Here is a 25,398-nt window from a genome sequence, read left to right on the forward strand (position 1 = left end):
ACAATCCCCTTTACAATATGGAAGCTACAATCTATGAGTCCTAATAATAATGCCAACTCATTATCTTAAGTTTGTTATTAAGAAAACAATCCTTTCCTCTAAATTCAATGCTTTTCTTATAGAGCTAAAGTTTGACAAAACTGGGGTTTAAAAAAAATTTGTTTTTAATCCAGTCTGACAGAATTTCTCTGAATTACTGATAGAGGGACCAATAATTTCAGTCCATGTTGAAAACAACAGAATTAGAATAGCATTATTGACATCCTGATTAAATAATCTGGTTTCCTAAAGTCAGTAGCATTATGTCCTACATTCTACTTGGGAACATTCTGACCCATAAGATTTTCTGCTTTTAAAAAAGGTATTTTTTAATATAATTTGAGGAAACTAATTAGCAAAAAGAAGATACTGAGTCATTAGTAAATGCACAGCTTACAAATGATGCCTGAATGATTACTATTAAGAACATTTAGAGTATAATTCACAACATAGTGTTATTAAAATCAATCTAATTTTAATTAAATACATTGTAGAAATGAACAAACAGCAGACTGATGAGTTAAAACAAGTAGGAGACTTGTGCTCAAGTAAAAATGCATTTGGACTCATTATATCTAATAATCTTTTGGCAAAAAGTTAGTAAAAGTGTTTGAATCTCAATAAATGTTCAAGGAAATATATTAACTCTAACTTACCTTCAATATATGTTCCTTTTAATGGAAGATGTAACATGGAACTATCAGTAAACTTGTAACTTTTCACCTTTCCGCGATGAAATCAGGCAAAATAGGCTACTGAGATACAAACAAAAGATGCAAGTAAATAAGCTCCATCATTAAAAAAAATTGGAATATCACTGAGAGTGCTTTGTACTAAAGTGGAATCTCCCAACACATTTTCTACAATTCTCGAATAATCTAACTGCAGGATAAATGCTCTGATTTGTCACAGTGTCTATGATATTTGATAACACTGGCACAAGGATCGCACTTTTTCAAACTAAAAGCTGGCATACAGAAGGACTATCTCCATACTCCTAACGTACTCATGTATACCTAAGGTCATCAAATCCATGCTTTCAACGCCTTTAAATAGAAACCATATTTTAGTTACTAAAGCATGCACTCTCTTTCAAAAACTAAGCCAAGATAAAATTTAACACTCCTTTTCTAGATCATGAGCTGTGTTCACTGAGACCAGTATAAGCATATATGCGTGCAAAGGTGGATGATTTACCAAAGGGTGAGCAGGCAGGGGTATCGGAAGGCTCTCTGGGCCTGGACCACATAACCTGCCTCAACTCAGCCTGTCACTATGCTCCAGGCCTGCTTTTCCAAACCTCAAACAGACCAAGGTTGTTAGTGCCCTCAGACTTACACAGTTGCTGTTCTCTCTTCCTGAATATCTTTGCAGGGATGGTTCAGGTCTCAGCTCCAGTGAAACTTCCTCAGATAGGCCTTCACTGATACCCAATGGAAAGTTACTCGCCACCCCCTTATACTACTGCCTAAAGGTCATGTTCTATTGCACCGACCTATCATCAAAGCCATAAACATTATATTACTTTCTTATTTGTTGTACTTCCTACATCAGAATGTTAAATTCTAAAAGAGCAGGGATCTTGGGACCTTGTCCATAACTGCGTCCCCAGGGCCTAGGTTAGGACTTCACACATAATAGCTGAACAAATTAATGAATGAACTGGGTTTTTTTGTTTTTTAAATTTTTTGGCCGTGCCAAGCGGTATGTGGGATTTAGTTCCCCAACCAGGGATTGAACCCACACCCCCTGCATTGGAAGCATGGAGTCTTAACCACTGGACCGCCAGGGACGTCCTGAATGAACTGTTTGTAAAAAATCATTAGGACAATACCAAGTGTGGTAAGGATGTAGAGCAGCCAAAACTCTCATACACTGCTGGAGGGCATGTAAATTGGTAAAACCACTTTGGAAATTTGGCAGTATATACTAAAGCTGAACATATGCATATCCTATGACCCAGTAATTCCAACAGAATATACCCAACAGAAAAACAAACATATCATCAAAAGACATGAACCAGAATGTTCATAGCAGCACTATACAGCAATGAAATGAAACCACCAACCACAACTGCACACACGTGGGGAAAATCTCACAAAATAACAATGAGCTAAAGAAATCAGACGCCAAAAGAATACATACTATACTGATTCCATTTACACAAAGGTCAAAAACAGGTAAAAGTAACCTATGGTGTTAGAAGTCAGAATAGAAGGAAACCTTGGTGACTGAAAGGAAGCACAGTGGGGGAGTGGAGTGCTTCTGGGATGCTGGACATGTTGTTTCTTGAACTGGATGCTGGTTACACAGGTATGTTCTCTTCAAGAAAACTCACTGAGCTGTATATGACTTGTGCATTTTCTATATGCAGGTTGTTTTTCCATGAAAAGTTCAAAAAATTAATCAGGAGTCCTTCTGAAGAGGCAGCATAAGGAAATCATAGTATATATCAGGCCTCTTTGCACTGTTACGCCACTTTCCTACCCTCGACCCAGCACTGCATCTCATCCACCGTAAGCAAAAAGGTTCCCCAACAGCGGTGATGAATGGAGTGGAAAGGCAGGCCAGACTTGGCCTAGCAAAGGCTTTGGCTTCTAGGAGATACCCACTACAGGCTCTTAATGTTGCAGATACCAGAAATCTGGAACATACACACTACCCAGTCCAGGAGCCACACCCAAGGAAAACAGATAAGGGAGTTGCAGTAAAAATAATGATAGCAGATATTTATTGATCCAATAAGACAGAGGTAGAACCAAAACTCTTGATACGTTTATCTCATTTAATCCTCACAATAATCCTAGAACAATGCTAGTCCATACTAAGTGCAAGGTAGGCACTCAGTAATAAATATTTGCTGAATAAAAGGTAGCTGCTATTAGCACTTCAAGATGGTAAGTTGTCCCAGTGTTATACAGGATAGCACATGCTTAATTCAAACCCCGAGCAGCTGGATTCCAATGACTGTGCTCTTAAGCACTTACCTTAGAACACCTTGTGTGAAAGTAGATAATGTTAATACATGTCTAAGACAGCTTGCTTCTGGTATGCTTATTACAATAAGCCAGGCTTCCCAGCCACTGACTGAAAGGTCAAATGGGCCTTAATTTCCTTACCCACAAAATGGGGATATTGGATTGGTGAAAAAGTTCATTCGGGAACTTCCATAAGATGTTATGGAAAACCCAAACGAACTTTTTGGCCAAACGAATAGAAACTTTCTTTTATTCAACCAATATTTATTTATTAATCATCCATTCTGTACCAGGCACTATTCTAGAATTACTGAGGATTAAGTGAGAAAATGCAAAATGGTCAATTCACTTCCCCAGTCCCTTGCATTTATGTGTAAGGGACAGTGATTCTTTTTTTTTTTTTAATAATTTGATGAATGTTATGAAACACATACAATTCACACAAAATTTTGCATTTAATTTCAGGGAATTCATAAACCTTCTAAAGTCCATATATCGCCCTTTGTTACATTAAAATCTGTTGCAGAGGGACTTGATAAACATGATCTCACACCAGAAACCTCCAATGGCGTTCACAACCACCCAATACAGCAGGGAAGAGGGTACCACTTTTATAGATAACTAAAATCGAAAACTGCCATATACAATCATTGCAATTTGCAGATAGTCCAAGATAAGAATCTCGCATCTCATGCCTCTAAGTCCAGTGCTTTTTCCAACTGTCAAAATAGAAGGCCCTTCTCTTCATTGGTGGCACAGTGGTTGAGAGTCCGCCTGCCGATGCAGGGGACACGGGTTCGTGCCCCGGTCTGGGAAGATCCCACATGCCGCAGAGCGGCTGGGCCCATGAGCCATGGCCGCTAGGCCTGCGCGTCCGGAGCCTGTGCTCCGCAACGGGAGAGGCCACAACAGTGAGAGGTCCAAGTACCGCAAAAAAAAAAAAAAAAAAAGGAAGGAAGGCCCTTCTATCCCGGGGTTAGACTAGAGAAAGTAAAAGAGGTGCCATTACACTCTCCTCATGGAAATAAGGTGGATGAGAGCCCAGCAGTTAAGAGCAGCTCTTCTGGGTAAAAGAAGACCTGGGTAGGAGCTCAGGCCGCTTAATCACAAAAAGGGACTTAGACAAGTCTCTTTCTCTCTGGGAGCAACTGCTACATCCGCAAAATCGGGTAATAACTTCTGCTGCTCCGCCTTCCCTGTGGTGCTTGCTACATAACACTACGCTGAAATGAGGAAAAGATGCGACTGCTTCACAAGGGCCATGCAGATGGAAGGTTCACATGGTTCAGATCATTACTGAGAGTCTCAGGGCGCTGAGGACAGGAGTGTTCACGCTTTTCTGTTGTTGGCTTTCGGTTTCCCCGCTACAAGGTCGCGGTCCCCGGGAGAAAAGCTGTTAGAAATCGCAATGTGGAAAGTAAAACGTTCCTAAAGGGTTTAGAACGTGCCTGGCACTTAATAATAGGCGCTTAGTACATATCTGCTGAATGGATAATGGCTGAATGAGTCCACAGAGAACAATTCCTCAGTCCCGCGGCTCAGATCCCTCTCCAGCCCGTGGGACGCCACACTCACCGGGCGCCGCAGTTTGTTGGAGCTGGGCGCAAGCCCTTCGCTTCCCACCGTCCCCGCTTCAGGAGCTCGTGGAGCTGCAGCAAATCTACCTGCCCAGGGGCACTCCTCTTACAGCTACCAGCCGCATACCGGAGCCGAAGCGGGGGCCTCCCGAGGAATAGAAAGAAGGTGGAGAAAAAGAAATTTCCCGCCGACGCCGTAGCCCCGCCCCCAGGTGTCTCCACGTTCCGTCAGCAGCCCGCCCTTCCGCCCCGCCCATCTAAGGAGGGGACGCAGGACGTACATCCGTCAACGGGCAGAGGTCATCATTGATTCCGTATGCTACGCCGTTCACGCAAGAAAGTGCCCGACTCTAAAACATTTCCGGGTTCAAGATGGTCGCCCAAACTATTTAGTGAGACTTCCTCCATCCTTCTCCATTCCACTCCGGGTTTTTAACCTGGATGTGACGTCCTAAAGGACCCGACGGAAATAGAACGGAAGGAGGTGTAAAATGGCGAACCGTACTGTAAAAGATGCGCACAGCATCCACGGCACCAACCCTCAGTATCTGGTGGAGAAGATCATTCGGACGCGCATTTATGAGTCCAAATACTGGAAAGAGGAGTGCTTTGGCCTTACAGGTGAGCAAGAGCGCGCCGATCCCCCCGCCCCAACCCCGGTCATCTTGTGGCCCAGTTCTCCAGACCAGTCCGATAGGACTGGCCCCTGGGGGTGAGACTAGAGGGGAATCATTGACAGTCATTCAGAAAAATCTGAGCGCCTACTCTGTGCCTAGACTTGTGTTGGGCTTTGGGAACACAGATGGATCTGATAGGACCTCATTCGGAAGGGTGTCACGTTGCGGTTCTTTGAGTCATTACATGTTTAATGATAACTTGCTGGGTTCCAAACAGTGTTAAGCACAGGGACCCTGAAGGTCTTAAAGGAATGTCAGTATGCTTGAAACCAATTCATGATCTTCCTATACTCAAATCTGGACCATTTGCAGTATTTCCACATCCCAGTCCTAATATAAATATATGCTATTCAGAGAAATAGTCCAGGTAGTCTTTGGTCTTTAATTCTGGCTCCTCTTTTGGAGCTGTGTTACCCCAGCGAACTGTGGCTTTCTTTACTGTAAAACGAGCATAGTAATACTGAACTTAAAGGTCAAAGGGTTGTTCTAAGGATTAAATGAAATGTATAAAAAGTGTTTGGTATAATAAAAGGAATCCAAATGGGAAAAGAAGAAGTAAAGCAGTCATTGTTTGCAGATGACATGCTACTATATATATAGAGGATCCTAAAGATGCTACCAGAAAATCAATGAATTTGGTAAAGTAGCAGGATACAAAATACACAGAAATCTCTTGCATTCCTATACACTAATGATGAAAAATCTGAAAGAGAAATTAAGGAAACACTCCCATTTACCACTGCAACAAAAAGAATAAAATACCTAGGAATAAACCTGCCTAAGGAGACAAAAGACCTGTATGCAGAAAATTATAAGCCACTGATGAAAGAAATTAAAGATGATACAAACAGATGGAGAGATATACCATGTTTTTGGGTTGGAAGAATCAACATTGGGAAAATGACTATACTACCCAAAGCAATGTACAGATTCAATGCAATCCCTATCAAACTACCACTGGCATTTTTCACAGAACTAGAACAAAAAATTTCACAATTTGTATGGAAACACAAAAGACCCCAAATAGCCAAAGCAATCTTGAGAAAGAAAAATGGAGTTGGAGGAATCAGGCTCCCTACTTCAGACTATACTACAGAGCTACAGTAATCAAGACAGTATGATACTGGCACAAAAACAGAAATATAGATCAATGGAACAGGATAGAAAGCCCAGAGATAAACCCACACACATATGGTCACCTTATTTTTGATAAAGGAGGCAAGAATATACAATGGAGAAAAGACTTCCTCTTCAATAAGTGGTGCTGCGAAAACTGGACAGCTACATGTAAAAGAATGAAATTAGAACACTCCCTAACACCATACACAAAAATAAACTCAAAATGGATTAAAGACCTAAATGTAAGGCCAGACACTATAAAACTCATAGAGGAAAACATAGGCAGAACACTCTATGACATAAATCACAGCAAGATCCTTTTTGACCCATCTCCTAGAGAAAGGGAAATAAAAATAAATGGTACCTAATGAAACTTTAAAACTTTTGCACAGCAAAGGAAAACATAAACAAGACGAAAAAAGTGTTTGGTATAGTTACAGCTATATGTTAATAAAAAGCACTCAGTAATCAGTGGTGGCGGTGGTGCTGTTACCATTGTTAACTACTGCTCTGCTGTTACTGCTCTGCCACCATCCTAGCTGTGTGTCCAAGGACGAGTCATATTGTTTCTCTGAGTCGCCATTAAATTTTGGAGTCATGTAAGGTTTACTTTGGGGGCTTTTTCTCATTCCATAGTTTTCTTCTTGGATGATATCCGTACCACAGTTACCTCATATATATAGATGCCTTTAAATTTATCTCTGCAGCCCAAATCTCTCCCTGAGATCTAAGTCTCTGATTCCAAGGCATGCCAACTCCATATGTGCAAAAGTGAACTCATGACGTTTTTCCCCCCCAACACTAGGTTACGTTCCCTTGTTATATATTTTCATTGCATTCTGCATCTTCTTTCAACTACTGATCACACTTTTAATATATTTTTTTAATGCTTTCTGCCTTGCCTGACTGTAAACTCCATAAGAGTAGTCATTGTGTCCCTCTTCTTTATCCCTCTACCTGTATCTCTGCTACTTGGCACCTAACTATAAATTGCCAACTGTAATATGGAATGAATTAATATAGAAATTATCCTAAGGGAACTTGGAGAAGTCTGATTTATAAAGTGATTTCCCATTAATAGTACCTAACCTTTATTTATTTATTTATTATCTGTGTGTCAGGTAGGTATTAGCATTTGTTTCTATTATCTCATTTGATTCTTACTATAGCCCTTAACTTTGTACCTTTATTATTCAAATTTGAACTGACAGGCTCAAAGAGAAGTGAAATGACTTGCCCTAGTTCACACAGCTAGTGTTTGATTTTTTTTTAAAAATATATTTATTTATTTGGCTGAGCCGGGTCTTAGTTGTGGCATGTGGGATCTTTAGTTCTGGCATGTGGTATCTAGTTCCCTGACCAGGGACCGATCCCGGGCCCCCTGCATTGGGAGTGCGGAGTCTTAACCACTGGACCACCAAGGAAGTCCCTAGTGTTTGATTTTTTTTTTATACAGCAGGTTCTTATTAGTTATCTATTTTATACATATTAGTGTATGTATGTCAATCCCAATCTCCCAATTCATCACACCACCACATCCACCCCACCCCCCACCCCACCTCTGCCGCTTTCCCCCCTTGGTGTCCATATGTTTGTTCTCTACATCTGTATCTCTATTTCGGCCTTGCAGATCAGTTCATCTGTACCATTTTTCTAGATTCCACATATATGCGTTAATATACGATACTTGTTTGTCTTTCTGACTTACTTCAGTCTGTATGACAGTCTCTGGGTCCATCCACGTCTCTACAAATGACCCAGTTTTGTTCCTTTTTATGGCTGAGTAATACTCCATTGTATATAGGTACCACATCTTCTTTATCCATTTGTTTGTTGATGGGCATTTAGGTTGCTTCCATGACCTGGCTATTGTAAATAGTGCTATAGTGAACATTGGGGTGCATGTGTCTTTTTGAATTATGGTTTTCTCCAGATATATGCCCAGTAGTGGGATTGCTGGGTCATATGGTAATTCTACTTTTAGTTTTTTAAGGAACCTCCATACTGTTCTCCATAGTGGCTGTATCAATTTACATTCCCACCAACAGTGCCAGAGGGTTCTCTTTTCTCCACACCCTCTCCAGCATTTGTTTGTAGATTTTCTGATGATGCCCATTCTAACCGGTGTGAGGTAATACCTCATTGTAGTTTTGATTTTCATTTCTCTAATAATTAGTGATGTTGAGCATCTTTTCATGTGCTTCTTGCCCATTTTTATGTCTTCTTTGGAGAAATGTCTATTTAGGTCTTCTGCCCATTTTTTGATTGGGTTGTTTGTTTTTTTAATATTGAGCTGCAATGAGCTGTTGATATATTTTGGAGATTAATCCTTTGTCAATTGATTCGCTTGCAAATATTTTCTCCCATTCTGAGGATTGTCTTTTGGTCTTGTTTATGGTTTCCTTTGCTGTGCAAAAGCTTTTAAGTTTCATTAGGTCCCATTTGTTTATTTTTGTTTTTATTTCCATTACTCTAGGAGGTGGGTCAAAAAAGATCTTGCTGTGATTTATGTCAAAGAGTGTTCTTCCTCTGTTTTCCTGTAAGAGTTTTATAGTGTCCAGTCTTACATTTAGGTCTTTTATCCATTTTGAGTTTATTTTTATGTATGGTGTTAGGGAGTGTTGTAATTTTGTTCTTTTACGTGTAGCTGTCCAGTTTCCCAGCACCACTTATTGAAGAGACTGTCTTTTTTCCATTGTATATTTTTGCCTCCTTTTGTCATAGATTAGTTGACCATAGGTGCGTGGGTTTATCTCTGTTCCATTGATCTGTATTTCCCTAGTGTTTGATTTTGACAACAGTATTGGAAGATTATTATCCCCATTGTCTAGATGAAGTTCGCTCAAGGTTGTGTAGCTATTGAGGAGTTGTTTGTTGTTATTGTTTTGTTTCTTCTAACTCTTAATCTGGCTTTTTTTTCTCCTAACATGATGCCAAGCACGGACTCTGAAGTTAGACTGCTTGGATTAAAACCCAGGCCCTGCCACTTTCTGGCTGTGGACCTTGAGCACATCACTTAATCTTTCTTAGCCCTCATTTTCCTGGCTGAAAACAAGGGCAGTGCTAGAACTTACCTCCATGGCTTGTTGTGAAGATTAAATGAAATAATATGAAATGCTTAGCAGAGTACCTGTTATATAATAATCTTTCAGTGTATATTGACTGCTGCTATTATTATTAATTATTATTACACTCTTGTTCTCCTAATATTAAACTGTTAATTCAGGAGCACCAAACGTTGAACTAGCTTTAACTTCTCTCCACTTCAAACCTGGAAAAGCTTAGTCCTGATGTGTCTGAGATGCCACTCTGTTTTTGTTTCTTAGCTGAACTTGTTGTCGATAAAGCCATGGAGTTAAGATTTGTGGGTGGTGTCTATGGTGGCAACATAAAGCCAACTCCCTTTCTGTGTTTGACCTTGAAGATGCTTCAGATTCAACCCGAGAAGGATATCATTGTAGAGTTTATCAAAAATGAAGATTTCAAGTGAGTGAAATGTTTATTAGCTAATATAAAAACTTCAATTTCATGGTCCAGAATTTGGCTTTAGTTAAGAGGAGTGAAAACAGTGTATCTCATTTCCACAGAGTTCCACTCTGGGATTTTGCTCTTGAGCCTCTTGAGTTTGTGTTTTGTCTGTTTTGATCATATTGACCTTCTCCTTCACTGTCTCAGTCTTGATGGCTTTTCCCAAAAAAAACAGTATTTCACAAACTCACTGAGCATATATTAAGCAGAAGTGAGTGCCTAATATGTTGGTAGCAGTGAATGCTTAAGGATGAAGAAAACAACATAGTGTGGTAAAGAAGAGGGAAACTTTGGTGTTAAATGTAGGTTCATGTCCAGACCATGTTACTTATTAACTGTGACCTTGGAGAAGTTACTTAATTTTCTAAATTTTACTTTATTTACCTATAAAATGAAACAGTAATAGCAACTCAGGATAGATGTGAGGATTAAGGAAGACAGAACAGTAAATCTCCCAACACAGTGCCTGTTGCAGGGTGTACGGCCCAAAAATATAAGCTGCTCTTATTATGTTATAATCCATTTTCAAGGAGCTCACAGACAAGTATAGGAGACAGACATAATAATAAATTATTATGTGCCACCCTCTATTCTAAAAAATTTAATATAATAATTTATTTAAACTTCACAAAACCCTGTAAAATTATTATCCCTATTATATAGGGGAGGAAACTGAGGCAGAGAGAGATTGGTTTCCCCAAGGGCAAATGCTGGTAAGTGGCAAAGCTAGTTTCAGTGTCCATATCCTTTGCCACTCTATTTTGTTTGTCATATACAGAAACTGTTGAGTTTCAAATGCCTACTCTTTATCCAAGTGGAGATTTGAGTGGGTAGTTGGGATATAGGAGAAAGGGAGAAGAAAGGAATCTTACAAACATTAATGGCTAGAAAACGGCTAACTTTTATTAGGCACTTACTGTGTGCTAGCTAGATGCTGTGCTTAGCACCTTACATTTTGTACTTAATACACCAAGCCGTCAGATTAGGGACTATCAGGTACATTTTATAAGGATTGAGAAAGCAAGTAAATTGCCCAGTGTTACAGAGTTAGTAAATAGTGGAATCAGAATTTGAACCCAGATGACTTTGACTTTTTTCCATAACCAGCATTCTGCTTCCTAGCAACAATTTGTATATTCATGTCTATGTAAATTGGTTGTATTGTTAGTAAATAAATCTTATACTTTCGGTTGTTAAATTTAGTATCTCATTTGATTCTTAAAATAATCCCATGAAGTAAATAGGTTGTATCTTAGTTTTACAGATGATATAATAGACCCTGAAAGTTGAGCAGCATATCCTAAGTAACCACAGCCAGTAAGTGGTAGAATGAGAACTTGAACACAGGTCTCCATATTTTAGCTATCTTTCTACTGCCCCATGCTGCTTCTAAAAATTTAGCTTTCTCATCTGCCAAAGAGAAGAAAGAACTTGTTTATCCACTACTGTCATGAGAAAAGCCAGTTGTAAAACTCAGGAACTTTGTAGGATGGCCTGTTGTTTCACTGTCATCTATCTGTCAGGTATGTCCGCATGTTGGGAGCACTTTACATGAGGTTGACAGGCACTGCAATTGATTGCTACAAGTACTTGGAGCCTCTATACAACGACTATAGAAAAATCAAGAGCCAGAACCGAAATGGAGGTGAGTATGGTGCCAGGTGTCTAGACCTTCATCCCTGAGCCAGTTTTTATTTCACCAGTATCTCTAGTGTCACATTGTCACATACATTGTGAGTGTTGCTCTTAATCCAGATTGTTACTGCCTTTAGTCAGGTCCTCCTTCTCTCTCATGGGGAGTAGCACTCCATTAGACTACTAGCTTCCTTTCGACCTTACCCAGTCTGCCCGTCTGCCTGTCTTTCCAACTGCATCTCATGTTAATCCTTGCTTTGCATCATGTGCTCCATCCCATAAAGACCTAGCTCCTGAATGACCTTCACTGTAAAATCCTTCTCCAGACCTCCCAGGCAAGGTTAGTTTTCCATACATTACACCTTCACAGTTCTTTCTACTGGCCTCTCTTGTACGATACTTCACCCTGCAGTATATAGACTGTACTCATGCTTATGTAGGAATCCCACTGAAAAATAATAAGTGTATCCAGGAGGGGCAGCTCCATACCTTTTACAAAGAGACATATTTTGTGGTAAAATGGGATTCAGGGAATGCAGTCAGAACTTTTTCTCACTTAGTATCATAACAAAAGACTAGTAGCATTTGCCTTTACCCTCTACATATTACACTAAGGAGTAGAAGTTAAGAATTTGGTATTATTCTTTAAACTTTTATTAACTTATTCATTCATTGAATAAATACATATTAGGTGTCAATGTTATGGCAGGTACTATGCTATGTACTGAAAATAATATGGTGAACAAGATGGACATGGTCATGGCCATCATGAAATTACTTAGTTATGACTATATTATGTTAAACTAAGATAGGAGTTTTAAACCTAGTGACAATTTGGGCCAGATATTTCTTCGCTGTGGGGAGCTGTCCAGTGCATTATAGGATGTTTAGCAGCGTCCCTGGCTTATACCCACTAAAGCACCCCATAGTTGCAGGGGGCAACACTACTGAACTAAGAACCAAGAACCACTGAACTAAGGTAATGTTTACAATAGAAATTCTAAGAAGCTATTGCTCCACTTACCATATAAGATACATGATTCTTAAAAATAGCAAATCACTATGTTGTACATCTGGAACTAATATAATGTTGTAAGTCAATTATACATCAATTTAAAAAAAGTTTGCTGACCCATGCAGGGGAAAAGATACATATTCTATATTCAGGAACTTAGTGGGTTCACATGAGAAATTGTACTTGAGTTATAAATTTTATTCATGAACATTTCCCCATTACAATTCAGGACTCTTTGTGCTTGTTTTTTGTGTCTCTCCTGCTAATTGGGACAGCTTCATTCATCCCTTTATCCCCAGCTCCTAGAAGAGGCATGGCACATAAATGGCCTCAATAAAAGGGAGTTGAATGAATGAAGATAGGTGGTGATGACAAGAATATGAAAGGCTGTAGTTTGAGCCCAGGTTTGACAGTAGTCCCTTCAGTGTAACTGCCACACTGCAATAGCTTTATTAGTGAATGTGCAGGCAGAGGGAAGCTGCAGAGAATTCACACTTTCTATACCAAGTACCCTGTTAGATACCTTACATAAAGAATCTTACACTTCTTTTACTTTTTGGCTATTTAAATTTATTTCCTAGTTACTTGAGCTTATTATTTTTCTTTCAGAGTTTGAACTGATGCATGTGGATGAATTTATTGATGAACTACTGCACAGTGAGAGAGTCTGTGATATCATTCTGCCCCGGCTACAGGTAAGAGATAAAGGTCATACACACACAATACACAGTACACAATAAAATGTGTGTAAAGATCTCTTTACATGCATACATGATAAAACACCATGGAGCTCAGAATCTTCTTTTTTTTTTAATTGAAGTATAGTTGATGTACAATATTATGTAAATTATAGGTATACAGTATAGTGATTTACAATTTTTAAGGGTTCTACTCCATTTATAGTTATTATAAAATATTGGCTATATTCCCTGCATTGTACAGTATATCCTTAGAGTTTATTGTATACCTAATAGTTTGTTCCTCTTAATTCCCTCCCCCCTTTCCCTCTCCCCTCTGGTAACCACTAGTTTGTTCTCTGTATCTGTGAGTCTGCTTCTTTGTTACATTTACTAGTTTGTTGTATTTTTTAGATTCTACATATAAGTGATATCATACAGTATTTGTCTTTCTCTGTCTGATTTATTTCACTTAGAATAATATCCTCCAATACTGTATAGCACAGGGAACTGTGCTCAGTACTCTGTAATAACCTAAATGGGAAAATAATTTGAAAAAGAATAGATACAAGTATATGTATAACTGAACCACTTTACTGTACAGCTGAATCATTTTACTGTACACTGTACTGTACTCCATTATGAAATAAAATTTTTTAAATAAATAATTTTAAAATAATAATAATATCCCCCAAGTCCATCCATGTTGCTGCAAATGGCAAAATTCCATTCTTTTTTATGGCTGAGTAGTATTCCATTGTGTATATATATACTGCATTTTCTTTTTTGTTCCAAATATACATATATTATTATATTTCTTTATAAAAAATTAATGTAATTATGACAATATACTTTAGGTTTTTTAAAAAAATTTTTATTGGAGTATAGTTGATTTACAAGGTTGTATTAGTTTCAGGTGTACAGTAAAGTGAATCAGTTATACATATATTCACTCTTTTTTAGATTCTTTTCCCATATAGGTCATTACAGAGTATTGACTAGAGTTGCCTGTGCTATACAGTAAGTAGGTCCTTATTAGTTATCTATTTTATATATAATAGTGTTTATATGTCAATCCCAATCTCCCAATTTATCTCTCCCCACTCTTCCCCCTCTGCTAACCATAAGTTTGTTTTCTGCATCTGTGACTATTTCTGTTTTGTAAATCAGTTCATTTTTACCATTTTTTTAAGATTCCACATATAAGTGATATCATATATTTGTCTTTCTCTGTCTGACTTCACTCAGTATGACAATCTCTAGGTCCATCCATGTTTCTGCAAGTGGCATTATTTTATTCTTTTTAATGGCTGAGTAATATTCCATTGTATATATGGACCACATCTTCTTTATTCATTCATCTGTTGATGGGCACTTAGGTTGCTTCCATGCCTTGGCAACTGTAAATAATACTTCTGTGAACATTGGTGTGCATGTATCTTTTCAAATTAGTGGTTTTGGGTTTTTTTGGGTATTTACCCAGGAGTGGAATTGCTGAGTCATATGGCAGTTGTGTTTTTATTTTTTTTGAGAAACCTCCATAATGTTTTCCACAGTGGCCGCACCAATTTACATTCCCACCAATACTATATGAGGGTTCCCTTTTCTCCACATCCTCGCCAACATTTGTTATTTGCATTTTTTATGATGATAGCCATTCTGACAAGTGTGAGGTGATATCTCATTGTGGTTTTTTTGATTTGCATTTCCCTGATGATTAGTCATGTTGAACATCTTTTCATGTGCCTGTTGGCCATGTGCATGTCCCCTTTGGAAAAATATCTATTTACTTCTTCTGCCCATATTTTTTAATGGGGTTGTTTGCTTTTTTCTTATGGTCCTCCTAATTAGCAGTCTTCATGTCTATGAGAAAGATAGGAGATTGGGAGTGAGAAGAAAACAGAAAAAGTGATTGAAGGGTAGGGCTTTAAAAGTGAATAACACAAGAAAATTTTGTTCTTTAAAATGTTATATTATTAAGGAGATTGTAGTAGAGTAGGTTTTTAAGCTTTGTGAGCAGTTTTTCAAATTGATCTTCATATAAAAATCTAGGATATAAAACAGATGAAAGGAAGGTCAGGAATGGGAGACTGACCCACCTTAAATATCATCTTTATCGTCTTACCTCCCTTTCCTAGTGAGAAATGATTGTCCGTGAAGCATCTTTCAAGAATGAGTCTTACAGCATATGATTTTTAAAATAATATTGTAAAATACAAAGAGAAAACAGATATGGTAGGTAGCCTAAAGAGAAAGGGAATGGTCTATAGTGGAGAGTTGAAATTTATCCATGTTGTTGCACATTTCAATAGTTTTTTATTTCATTTGTTGCTGAATAGTATTCCATTGTATAGATATACCACAATTTGTTTACCCATTCATCTGTTTATGCAGAATTGCAGGGTACAAGGTCAATGTACAAAAATCGGTTGTATTTCTGTACACTAGCTATAAACAACTGGAATTTGAAATTTTGCTAAAAAGGTACCATTTACAACAGCATCAAAAAATTTAAAATAGGGCTTCTCTGGTGGCGCAGTGATTGAGAGTCCACCTGCCGATGCAGGGGACACGGGTTCGTGCCCCGGTCCGGGAAGATCCCACATGCCGCGGAGTGGCTAGGCCTGTGAGCCATGGCCGCTGAGCCTGCGCGTCCGGAGCCTGTGCTCCGCAACGGGAGAGGCCACAACAGTGAGAGGCCCGCGTACGGGGAAAAAAAAAATTTTTTTTAAATAATTAAGGATAATTTTGTCAAAAGATGTGTAAGACTTAAAAGTATAAAACATTGCATTACTGATGGAAATGAAAGAAGACTTAAGTAAATGGAGATATATCATGTCCGTGGTATATTTTATACCATGACTTAGAATTGTTAAGTTGTCAATTCTCCCAAATTAATCTGTAGATTCAATTCAGTTCCAGTCAAAGTCCAAATAAAATTTGATATAACTTGACAAACTGATTCTCAAATTTATATGAATATGCAGAGGACCTAGAATATCTAAAACAACTTTGAAAAAGAACAAATTAGGAGGACAAACACTACCTGATTCCAAGACAGTGTTGTGTTGGCCTAAAGCTAGACAAGTAAATAAATGGAACAAAGTAAAGGGACCAGAAATAAGTGTACATATATATGGTCAGTTGGTTTTCTACAGAGATGTTAGGGCAATACAATTGAGAAAGGATAATCTTTTCCACAAATGGTGCTAAAACAGTTGAATAGCCATATGGAAACCAATGAATCTCTACCCTTAGCTCATAAACTTGAAGGGGATAATAGTCTCATAAAAGCTAAGAGTATAACATAAAGAAGGAAAACATAGGTGAAAATCTTAGTGACCTTGGGTTTGACAAATTCCTATAATAAGACATAAAACCATGAATTATTTATTAAAAATTAATAAATTGGCCTTTATAAAAATTAAAAACTTGCCTTTCAAAGGACACTATTACAAAACTAAAAAGGCAGGCCACAGACTGGAAGAATATATTTGCGCAACATATATCCACCAAAGTTCTTGAATCTACACTATATAAAGGACTGTTGAACTGAATAACAACTCAGTGGACAAATGAACAAAAGATTCTAACAGACATTTACCAAAGAAAATATATAGTTGGCCAATGGCACATAAAAAGTTATTCCATACCGTTAATCATTATGGAAATGCAAATTAAAGGCACAGTAATATACACTACATACCTAGTAGAATGTGTAAAATCAGACCCTGACCCTATCAGGTGTTGGCGAGGATGTGGAGGAACTGGAAGTCTCCATATCCTATTGGTGACAATATAAAATGGTACAGTACTCTTTGGAAAAGTTTGCCAGTTTCTTAAGAAGTTAACCATACAATCCAGCTATTCCGCTTCTAGGTATTTACTTGAGAAATGAAAGCTCATGTCCACACAAAGACATAAGCACAGATAATCATAACAGTTTTATTTGTAATGGCCAGAAACTGGAAACAGCCCAAATGTCCATCAAGTGAATGGACACAAATTGTGATGTGTCCATACATTGGTACTACTCAGCAGCAAAAATGAACTATGGATGCACAACAGCGTGGATGAATCACAAAGTAATTGTGCTGAGTGAAAAAAGACAAAAAGCTGTATGTACTGTATAATTCCTTTCTAATAAATGTAAACTATAGTGACAAAAAGGAACAGTGGTTGCCTAGGTGCAGGGTAAGGGAGTGGGGAGAAAAGGGAATGAGAAATCACAAAGGAGCACAAGTAAACTGTTGCGTGGGGTGGATTTATCCATTATATTGATGTAGTGGCTTACAGCTGTATACTGTACAACTCAACACTCATCAAATTGTATACTTTAAAAATGTACAGCTTATTGTGTATCGATTATACCTCGGTGAAACTATAAAATGTATTGCAAACGTCATTGGAATACCTGTAGAGTAAGAGTCTTTTGCTCTTAGTGCTCTACTATTCTCTTATTCTGATGTTTATGTAAGAATCAGCAGCATTAATGAAAGGGTCACAGAAACAGTGTTTAAGATGGGGGATGGGAGCAAATTCTTAAGTTTTAAGCAACCACAGAAACCCAAACTGGGAGGATCCAGAACTTCAGGTCTCTTTTTTGATCCTACTGCAGCTCAGTAATTTTGAAGCAATTTGCTGTATCCCACCTGCTTTTGAGGTGCTCATTTCCTTGCTAGATATAAACTAAAAGGAATAATTTAAAGATCAAAGGTCACATAGTATATGATTCTCTTTATACGGTATATTCAGACTAGGCAAATACATAGAGACAAAGCAGATTCGCGGTTACCAGGGGTTTCAGGAAAGGGGGAATGAGGAGTGATTACTTAATAGGTATGGGGTGTTTTTCTGGTGTGATGAGAAAGTTTTTAAACTAGTGAGAGGTGGTCATGAAATAGCATTGAATTTTATACTTTAAAATTGTTAATTGTGTATTATGTGAATTTCACCTCAATAAAAAACAGATCAAAGGGATCCGAAAAACTTCAAAGTAGAGAATAGAATGGATCACAGATACATAATAAATGGGTGAGGTAAATTTGCTCGAGGCAGCAAACCAGATGGATAAATGTAGTTGGTAGATGAGTGCTCACACTTAAATGCAATGAACCACTCCTCCTCCACAGTGACTCAGTTACAGAAAATCCTAGAAAATAATCCTGAAAATTATTTCTTCTTTCCCATATTGGCTACTGTAGACTGTGTAGTGAAAAGAATGACATTTAAAATCTGAAAACCTGATTTCAGGGCCCAATTCTCACATTTATTATCCTTAGCTGCTACTGTTATTTTTAGAAATACTGCAAGAAATGGAATATTCTGAAGTGCAGTCAGTTGTAACTAAGGGTTCCAAAGCTCGGTCATCTCTAAGCAAGCATATTGATGCAAATGAGGTAGTCTGCCTGGAGGCTAGAAGGAAAGACCACAAAGCAACCCTCACTGAGGAGAGAGAAATTGAAATATGACTGATATCTGTTATGTCACCAAGGGGTGTGTTCTGGTGTGGGCCTCTCTATGTCCTGGATGAAATGACCCTTAAGACCACCTTCTGCTTTGATTTCTGTTCCTATTAAGCAACTCATAGGGCATCAATTTAGCTTCTCATGTGCCCTGACATTGGCAAGGAGTTGCTCTGGAATGAATTCTAATTTTGTCAAACACAAATACTGTAAGTTAATACACTGACTTCAGTCACTTCCAAGTCTGGTGAACATTAGGGATTCTAGACGCCCTGTCTGATGCAGTCCTAGATCCCAGACTGTGGTGATCCTTTCTAAGGAGCCCTTTCTCAAGGGATTGATTTCACTAAATGGCATCTCTGTCTCATTTCTCCTAATCGTCATAGAATTTTGTTAGTGATGAGTGAGAGCAAAATAGAGAACAAATGTTACTATTTATTTTAGGGCTATCCAATGATCTCTATGTCCTTGGCACAAAAAATGGTAAGGGGTCTTATGACCCAGTCCATTTGTCAGTTTTAAACTCACCTTTGCCTTTCAGGTCCTTAGTCACTCAGTAAGGACTGCTAAGCCACATCTTAGAAGAAATGGAACCAGGAAATGGATTGTTTATATCCTGAGCCTTGTTCAAAATGCATGTCTGTAGACAGCTACCCTAAATCCTGGGTCTAGTCGAGAGTTGGTGCTACTTCAGAGCAGGACCCAAACCCCCAAACTGGGCTGAGTCTCAGTGGATCTCTTGGGTTAGATTCTGGTCTGAGCCTCTCCTGGCAGAACTACCAGCCAACACAGTCTCAAACTATTGGCCCTTGTGTGTGAAGCCCATATTTTTTATTCAAGGCTATACCTATACTGATGGATATTCTAGTGACCTTAGAATATAAGATCACAGGGAATAGAGGCAATAGAAAAGTGATGCTCTCTTCCACTTTGTATTTATCTCTTTACAGGGGAACTTAAAAAATATATATAGATTCCAGGTATGCGAAACTCCTTAGGAAAATCTTGAATTGTCTAGGATGTCTTTGAAATGAAATTGCCTCACCTGCTGCACCATAGGTTTTCTCTCACTCCCAGAAGCCCAGTGTTGCAGCTTCAGGACATAGAGGAGATAGCAAGCCCCCCCAACTCTCACTGTGTTCTCTGTAGAAACGCTATGTGCTAGAGGAAGCTGAGCAACTGGAGCCTCGGGTTAGTGCTCTAGAAGAAGACATGGATGACGTGGAGTCCAGCGAAGAGGAGGAAGAAGAGGATGAGAAGGTCAGACACCTGGGAGCTTAAGGGTTGGAGGAGGGAAAGTTACAGGGAATGGGAATGGTCTTTTTTGTTTTCAAACTTTAATTTTTAACTTTCTTCAACCAAAAAATACAATATGTAGTCATTAAGAGTATAGGATTTAGAGTTAAATAGACCTTGATCCATATCTCAGCTTTGCTGTTTACTAGCTGTATAATCTTGTGCAAATTACATAATCACCATTTTCTCTTCTATAAAGCAAGGATTATGAAACCTTTCTTTTAGGACTGTTGTGAGCATTAAATGAAATTATATATTATATACATAAAGCCATTAGCTTTGGGGCATAATTGCCTAATAAGTGGTAGCTATTAAAATAAATACTTCGGACAAAAACAAGACTCTTCATAATTGAATGCATACTAAGGAGTAAGCCTAGTTTAGGGGGAAAAAACCACCTACTGCATGGTCATGTTCTTTCACTACTTGTTAAAATGCTGAAAAGTTGAAAACAAGCAAGCTGTCAGGTTGCAGTCAGGTAAACTATTATAGCAATTCAACAGACTATTAGGCTGCCATTAAAAGTATTATGAGAAGTATATGATAGGGACTTCCCTGGCTGTCCAGTGGTTAAAACTCCACGCATCCACTGCAGGGGGCGTGGGTTCGATCCCTGGTCAGGGAACTAAGATCTGGCATAACGTGTGGTGTGGCCCAAAGAAAAAAAAAGTATGTGGAAATGATTGTGGTAAAGTTAAAAAAAAAAAAAAAAAGGATCTAAAACATTTGTGATTAAAATTATAAGAATATGTATAGAAAAAGGCTGGGGGAAATATAAGGAATTCTGGCCTATGGATACTGAGACAGTGTAGATGGAAGTGTAGCTCTGAGCTAATAGGCTCCATCTAAGTTAAGTGCTAAAGGAAGTGCAATCATTCATGAATTGAAAGCCAGGCAAGGCTGAGGTGCTTCTTCTGTGGTGAGAGGACCAAAAGTAGGCATTCTTTTTTTTTTTTTTTAATGGAAAATTTAATCATATACCAAAGTGGAGAGAATGTGCCTCCATCTACCCATCACCTAGCTTCAACAATGATCAACTCAGCTGTTTTGTTTCCTCCACATCTCTACCCAATTGTCCCTCACCAGTTACCTTGAAGCAGATCACAGCCATCATATATTTCATAATATTTCAGAAAAGACAAGGGCCCCTTTTTTAAGCAAAACTATATACCATCATCACCCCCCAAATGAACAATGATGCCTTAATCTCATTAAATATTCAGTGTTCACATTTCCCCAGCTATCCTACATTTTTAAGTCTGAACTAGTATTCAAACAAGGTCCATAAATTGTAACTGGTTCATCTTGTAGTGTCAGTTCCATCCATTGTTAATTTTTCCTCTTGCAGATTTTAAATATATCCGGTCATAACATTCTGTACAAATTCTCACAATCTGTATTTTTGTGATTGTGTCCCTGTGGTATCACTTATCATGTTCATTTGTCCCTTGTATTTTCTGTAAACTAGTACTTGAGTCTAGAGGCTTTAATTGGATTTGGGGTTTTTATCCCCTTTGGAGTGGAGCAACACTACTTCGTAGGTAATAGTGTGTACTGCCCCCGGGATGAGCAAAGTCTGGCTGTCTCTCTTTTTGTAATATTAGGAGCCACTGATGATCTTTGCCTAGATCCATTAGGGGTTGTAAAATGGTGATATTCTAATTATTTTTTCATCATTTGTTACCTGTAACACTGCTATAAAGAGAAACCTCCCAAATCAACATTTAGTTTTTCATAGGTACAGTTTATATAAGGTAAGATAAATTATTTCCCTTTATCAGTTTTTAAAATAATGAGTTGATTTGATAGTATCCTCCCAAGGAGGAAAGCTCTTTTGCCCTTGGTAACATTGTGAGTTCATGGATTTAAGCATATTTGGTGTGTTTTGGACCATTATTGTCCTTGTTGATGCTCAAATTGTCCCATCTTTGGCCAGTGGGGGCCCCTCAACTTGACTTGTGAGGCTTTTTGATACAATCATAGATAGTCTCAGCCCCTTGCTTTCTGATATATGTTCTAGTCATGTCTTGTTACCTTCTAGCCTGGACCTAGAATTAGCCAGTTTTCCAAGAAGCCCTTGGTTGCATTAATTGGGATATGATATTTAGAGACCACAGTCTGGGCTCATTGCTACAGCTGTGTTTCTAGGACTTTACAGTTAACAAAGCTAGAGGAAAATTTTTTTTAAGCTTCAAGTACACTATGAGTTTGTACTTATTAATCTTATCGATCTTACACCTGCATCTCTTTTCTTTCACGTTGGAAATCCCATCTTCTTAAGAAGCATACTTACTTACCTCTCACTACTCTTACATAGTCCCAGAATAATGGTACCAGCACTAAACAATAATGGATTAGAAACATTACAAAAATTTTGCTTGTTTTGTCCTTAGGGTTATCCATGTATTCAAATTACTGTTTTAAAGTCACTTGGAGGTGGAATTTGGGACGGAATGGGGAGGAGAGTGTAAACTGTGTTCCTAGATGGTTGTCTATAAGCCTGTGCTCATCACTGACCCATTCTAACTCTTTTCCAGTTGGAAAGAGTGCCGTCACCTGATCACCGCCGGAGAAGCTACCGAGACTTGGACAAGCCCCGGCGCTCTCCCACACTACGCTATCGGAGGAGTAGGAGTCGGTCTCCCAGAAGGTTAGGGCCCTAGTCATTGGCCTCTTCCAGGGAGACTTTAAGCACTGTAGCATAGAAGTTTGGCCTTCATGGAAGGAAAAATGCCAGCCTATGGATAATGTCTGCTTGTCAATGTATTAGTTGCTACAAAACCACCACTCACAAAACCTCAGTGGCAGACATTTATTTAGTTCACAGGTCTGTGGTCAGTGGTTTAAGCTGGGCTTAGATAGGAGGTTTTTTGAGTATAAACTATGGTCCCTCATCTGGTGCAATCAGTTGTCTTTTGGCTAGTATAGGACAGCCTTAGCTACGATGACTGGAGCAGCTCATCTCTTCTCTACGTGTGTCACATTCTAGGCTAGGTTAGGCCTGTTCCCATGGCAGTGGCAGAATACAAGAGCAAACAAGCCCAACCATGCAAGTATCTTTCCAGTATCTGCTTGCATCACATGTACAAGCATCCCATTGGCCAAAGCAAGTCACGTGGCCAATCCCAGACTTGGAGTCAGAGGGTATTAAAGTTACATGACAAAGGACATGGATAACAGAGTTGGGTGAAGAATTGGGGTAATTTTTGCAATTTACGATATCCAGTGCACCTACTAAGGTTCTTCTTTCTCTTTTTTCTTCCCGTATAGGCGGAGTCGGTCTCCCAAAAGAAGGAGGTAGGCCTTTAGTGACTTGTGATGAAGGACAGGGATTTGGGGAGGGGGATGCTGTTGTTGTGTTTATACTGTCGGACAGATGTGGGAGTCTGACCAGTTATTTCCACAGCCCCTCCCCTCGCCGAGAAAGGCATCGGAGCAAGAGTCCAAGACGTCATCGCAGCAGGTCCCGAGATAGACGGCATAGATCCCGCTCCAAGTCTCCAGGTATAGCATTTGGGCCTTTTGCTATTGGTTGTTTTAAAGAAATGTAATAGGAGCAATTAGCCTCCTGCAGTACAGCAGTACCTTACTTTATTATTGTCTAGGAAAAAAGGAAGTGGATATAGCATTTGAAAATTAGACTTCACATCTTAACTGTCACTTACCAGCTTTGTTGATAGGAGGATGAGCTTCAGTTTTTTCATCTGAAATTATAGGAGTAAGACTTAACAGATTAGTTGTAAATACCCAATGTGATATTTTTGAAATTTAGCCATAAAGCCTTGTGAATACATATGAAGTGAGTTCAGTTCTCTGCTACCAACAGTGTCCCTATCATAGGCCAAAAAATATTAAGCTAATGAAAGGAATTGGGAGAAATGACAGTGGAGGAATAGGAGGGTAGAATCTCATTCAATAGCCTTTTCTTCCCCAGGTCATCACCGTAGTCACAGACACAGAAGCCACTCAAAGTCTCCTGAAAGGTATGGATTAACCTCTATTTTGACTTAAGAATTTCACTCTTTATTCAGAAATTAAAGTCCCAATTACAACTAAGGTGGACCTGAAATTTTCTTGTATTGATGGAGACACTCAGGAATTCTCCTTAATTACAGGACAGAGTTGGGCTGTTGCCCTGAAAATTACTAGAATTATATATACTGTGTTTTGTTTTTCCTTTGTAGGATTGCAGCTTTCGATAAAGGCATGAGCTTTAATCTCAGGAGACCTGGGGTTCAGTCCCAACTTTTAACACTTAACAGTTGAGTGACATTGGACAAGTCACTTTCATTTGATAAATTTTTATTAGAAACTTCTATATGCTGTACACTGTTAGGTGCACTCAATCTCTCAGAGGTCATTTCCTCAATGGTAAATTTTGGAGAATAATGCCTAACTTGGTGTTACTCTTAAACATAAAAACACCAAGTATATTTATGAATGTTGGGTATCATCTCTGTCCCCATCAGTGTTAGCATATCCCAGTTTTCCTCAAAAGTCCTTGCCCAGGTTCCCAAACAGCTGTTAAATTTAATGATTTGTATGTGTTGCCATTTCAGATCTAAGAAAAGCCACAAGAAGAGCCGGAGAGGGAATGAGTAACGGACTCAGTTTGGTTTTAGTCCAAGTGGCCTTCTGTGGAGATAAAGGCATCTGTCTATGTGCAAGAATGAAGATCTACTCCCCAGGCAGCTATGAGAATATTCTGGATTTTTTTTTTTTTTTAACCAAAAGTTTCTTCACTTTTTCTTTCTTTTTTACATGAAAGAGGTGCTGAGTTTTGTATCTTGTTTTGAATCATAATCCACATGTTTGTTTGAGAGATAATGCTTCCTAAGGGCTGCTTTTGACCTCTTTGTACAACCAACCTTGTTTGTACTCAAATTTATGAGGGTAGAATGGACTGGAACAGAAGGTATGAAACAAGGGGAGGATATGGCCACCTGGTAACCCTCTTGTTATTAAATTTGACACACCCATTTCCTGTTTTTCTGTGGTTTAGTTTTGGTTTACACTGATTAGAACTGTTCTGAGAATCCTGAGATTTGTGCTGCTGCTTGCTGTACCGTTAAAAAACCAAGTCAGTAAAATATATTAGCTCCAAGTTTTATTTCTAGCAGCAGCAAGTGGTAATAAACATGGAAACTGACTGGTTAGCAGCAGCTTTATAAGAAAAGAATGAATTCAGTTTGTAAGGTTTCTTCTGGATCATTTAACAGTTGCACTGAATGTTCAACAAACAGTAAAACTTAACACTTTTTATATAGCGTTCTTCCACAGTGTTGTTTCTTCTTCCCCACAGCCTTGAATTCCAGATTAAGGTGCTCAGCGCCTTTATACTACGGGCATTGACATTATCAAATCTAGACAGTAGTAGTAAGGCAACTAGGTT

General features: G+C 38.6%; 2 protein-coding genes across 2 annotated transcripts in view; one reads left to right on the forward strand and one right to left on the reverse strand.

Annotated features, from left to right (window-relative positions):
• The window catches only part of ORC1 (origin recognition complex subunit 1), a 34,638-nt gene extending 29,907 nt beyond the window's left edge, over nucleotides 1-4,731 (reverse strand). Inside the window, exon 1 of the mRNA XM_065873907.1 lies at nucleotides 4,593-4,731. The gene's annotated coding sequence lies outside the window, so the exon portion shown is untranslated. The remainder of the gene's footprint in view (nucleotides 1-4,592) is intronic.
• A 137-nt stretch (nucleotides 4,732-4,868) lies between these two features.
• On the forward strand, nucleotides 4,869-25,196 carry PRPF38A (pre-mRNA processing factor 38A). The gene is made up of 10 exons (XM_065886243.1): nucleotides 4,869-5,215; nucleotides 9,717-9,876; nucleotides 11,442-11,563; nucleotides 13,178-13,263; nucleotides 19,860-19,970; nucleotides 22,544-22,656; nucleotides 23,277-23,303; nucleotides 23,413-23,510; nucleotides 23,941-23,989; nucleotides 24,566-25,196. The coding sequence occupies exons 1-10, from the start codon at nucleotides 5,086-5,088 to the stop codon at nucleotides 24,606-24,608; spliced, it is 939 nt and encodes a 312-aa protein (XP_065742315.1). The 5' UTR covers nucleotides 4,869-5,085; the 3' UTR covers nucleotides 24,609-25,196.
• Nucleotides 25,197-25,398: the final 202 nt, after the last annotated feature.

This window comes from Phocoena phocoena, chromosome 1, assembly GCF_963924675.1.
Source record: "Phocoena phocoena chromosome 1, mPhoPho1.1, whole genome shotgun sequence".
Taxonomy (NCBI): Eukaryota; Metazoa; Chordata; class Mammalia; order Artiodactyla; family Phocoenidae; genus Phocoena; species Phocoena phocoena.

Excerpts from the sequence above, each read along its gene's own strand:
- PRPF38A (XM_065886243.1), top strand. The coding sequence starts at position 5,086 with ATGGCGAACCGTACTGTAAAAGATGCGCACAGCATCCACGGCACCAAC. Across the intron at positions 13,264-19,859 it reads TCATTCTGCCCCGGCTACAG|AAACGCTATGTGCTAGAGGA; the intron begins GTAAGAGATAAA and ends TGTTCTCTGTAG. Across the intron at positions 23,990-24,565 it reads CACTCAAAGTCTCCTGAAAG|ATCTAAGAAAAGCCACAAGA; the intron begins GTATGGATTAAC and ends TTGCCATTTCAG.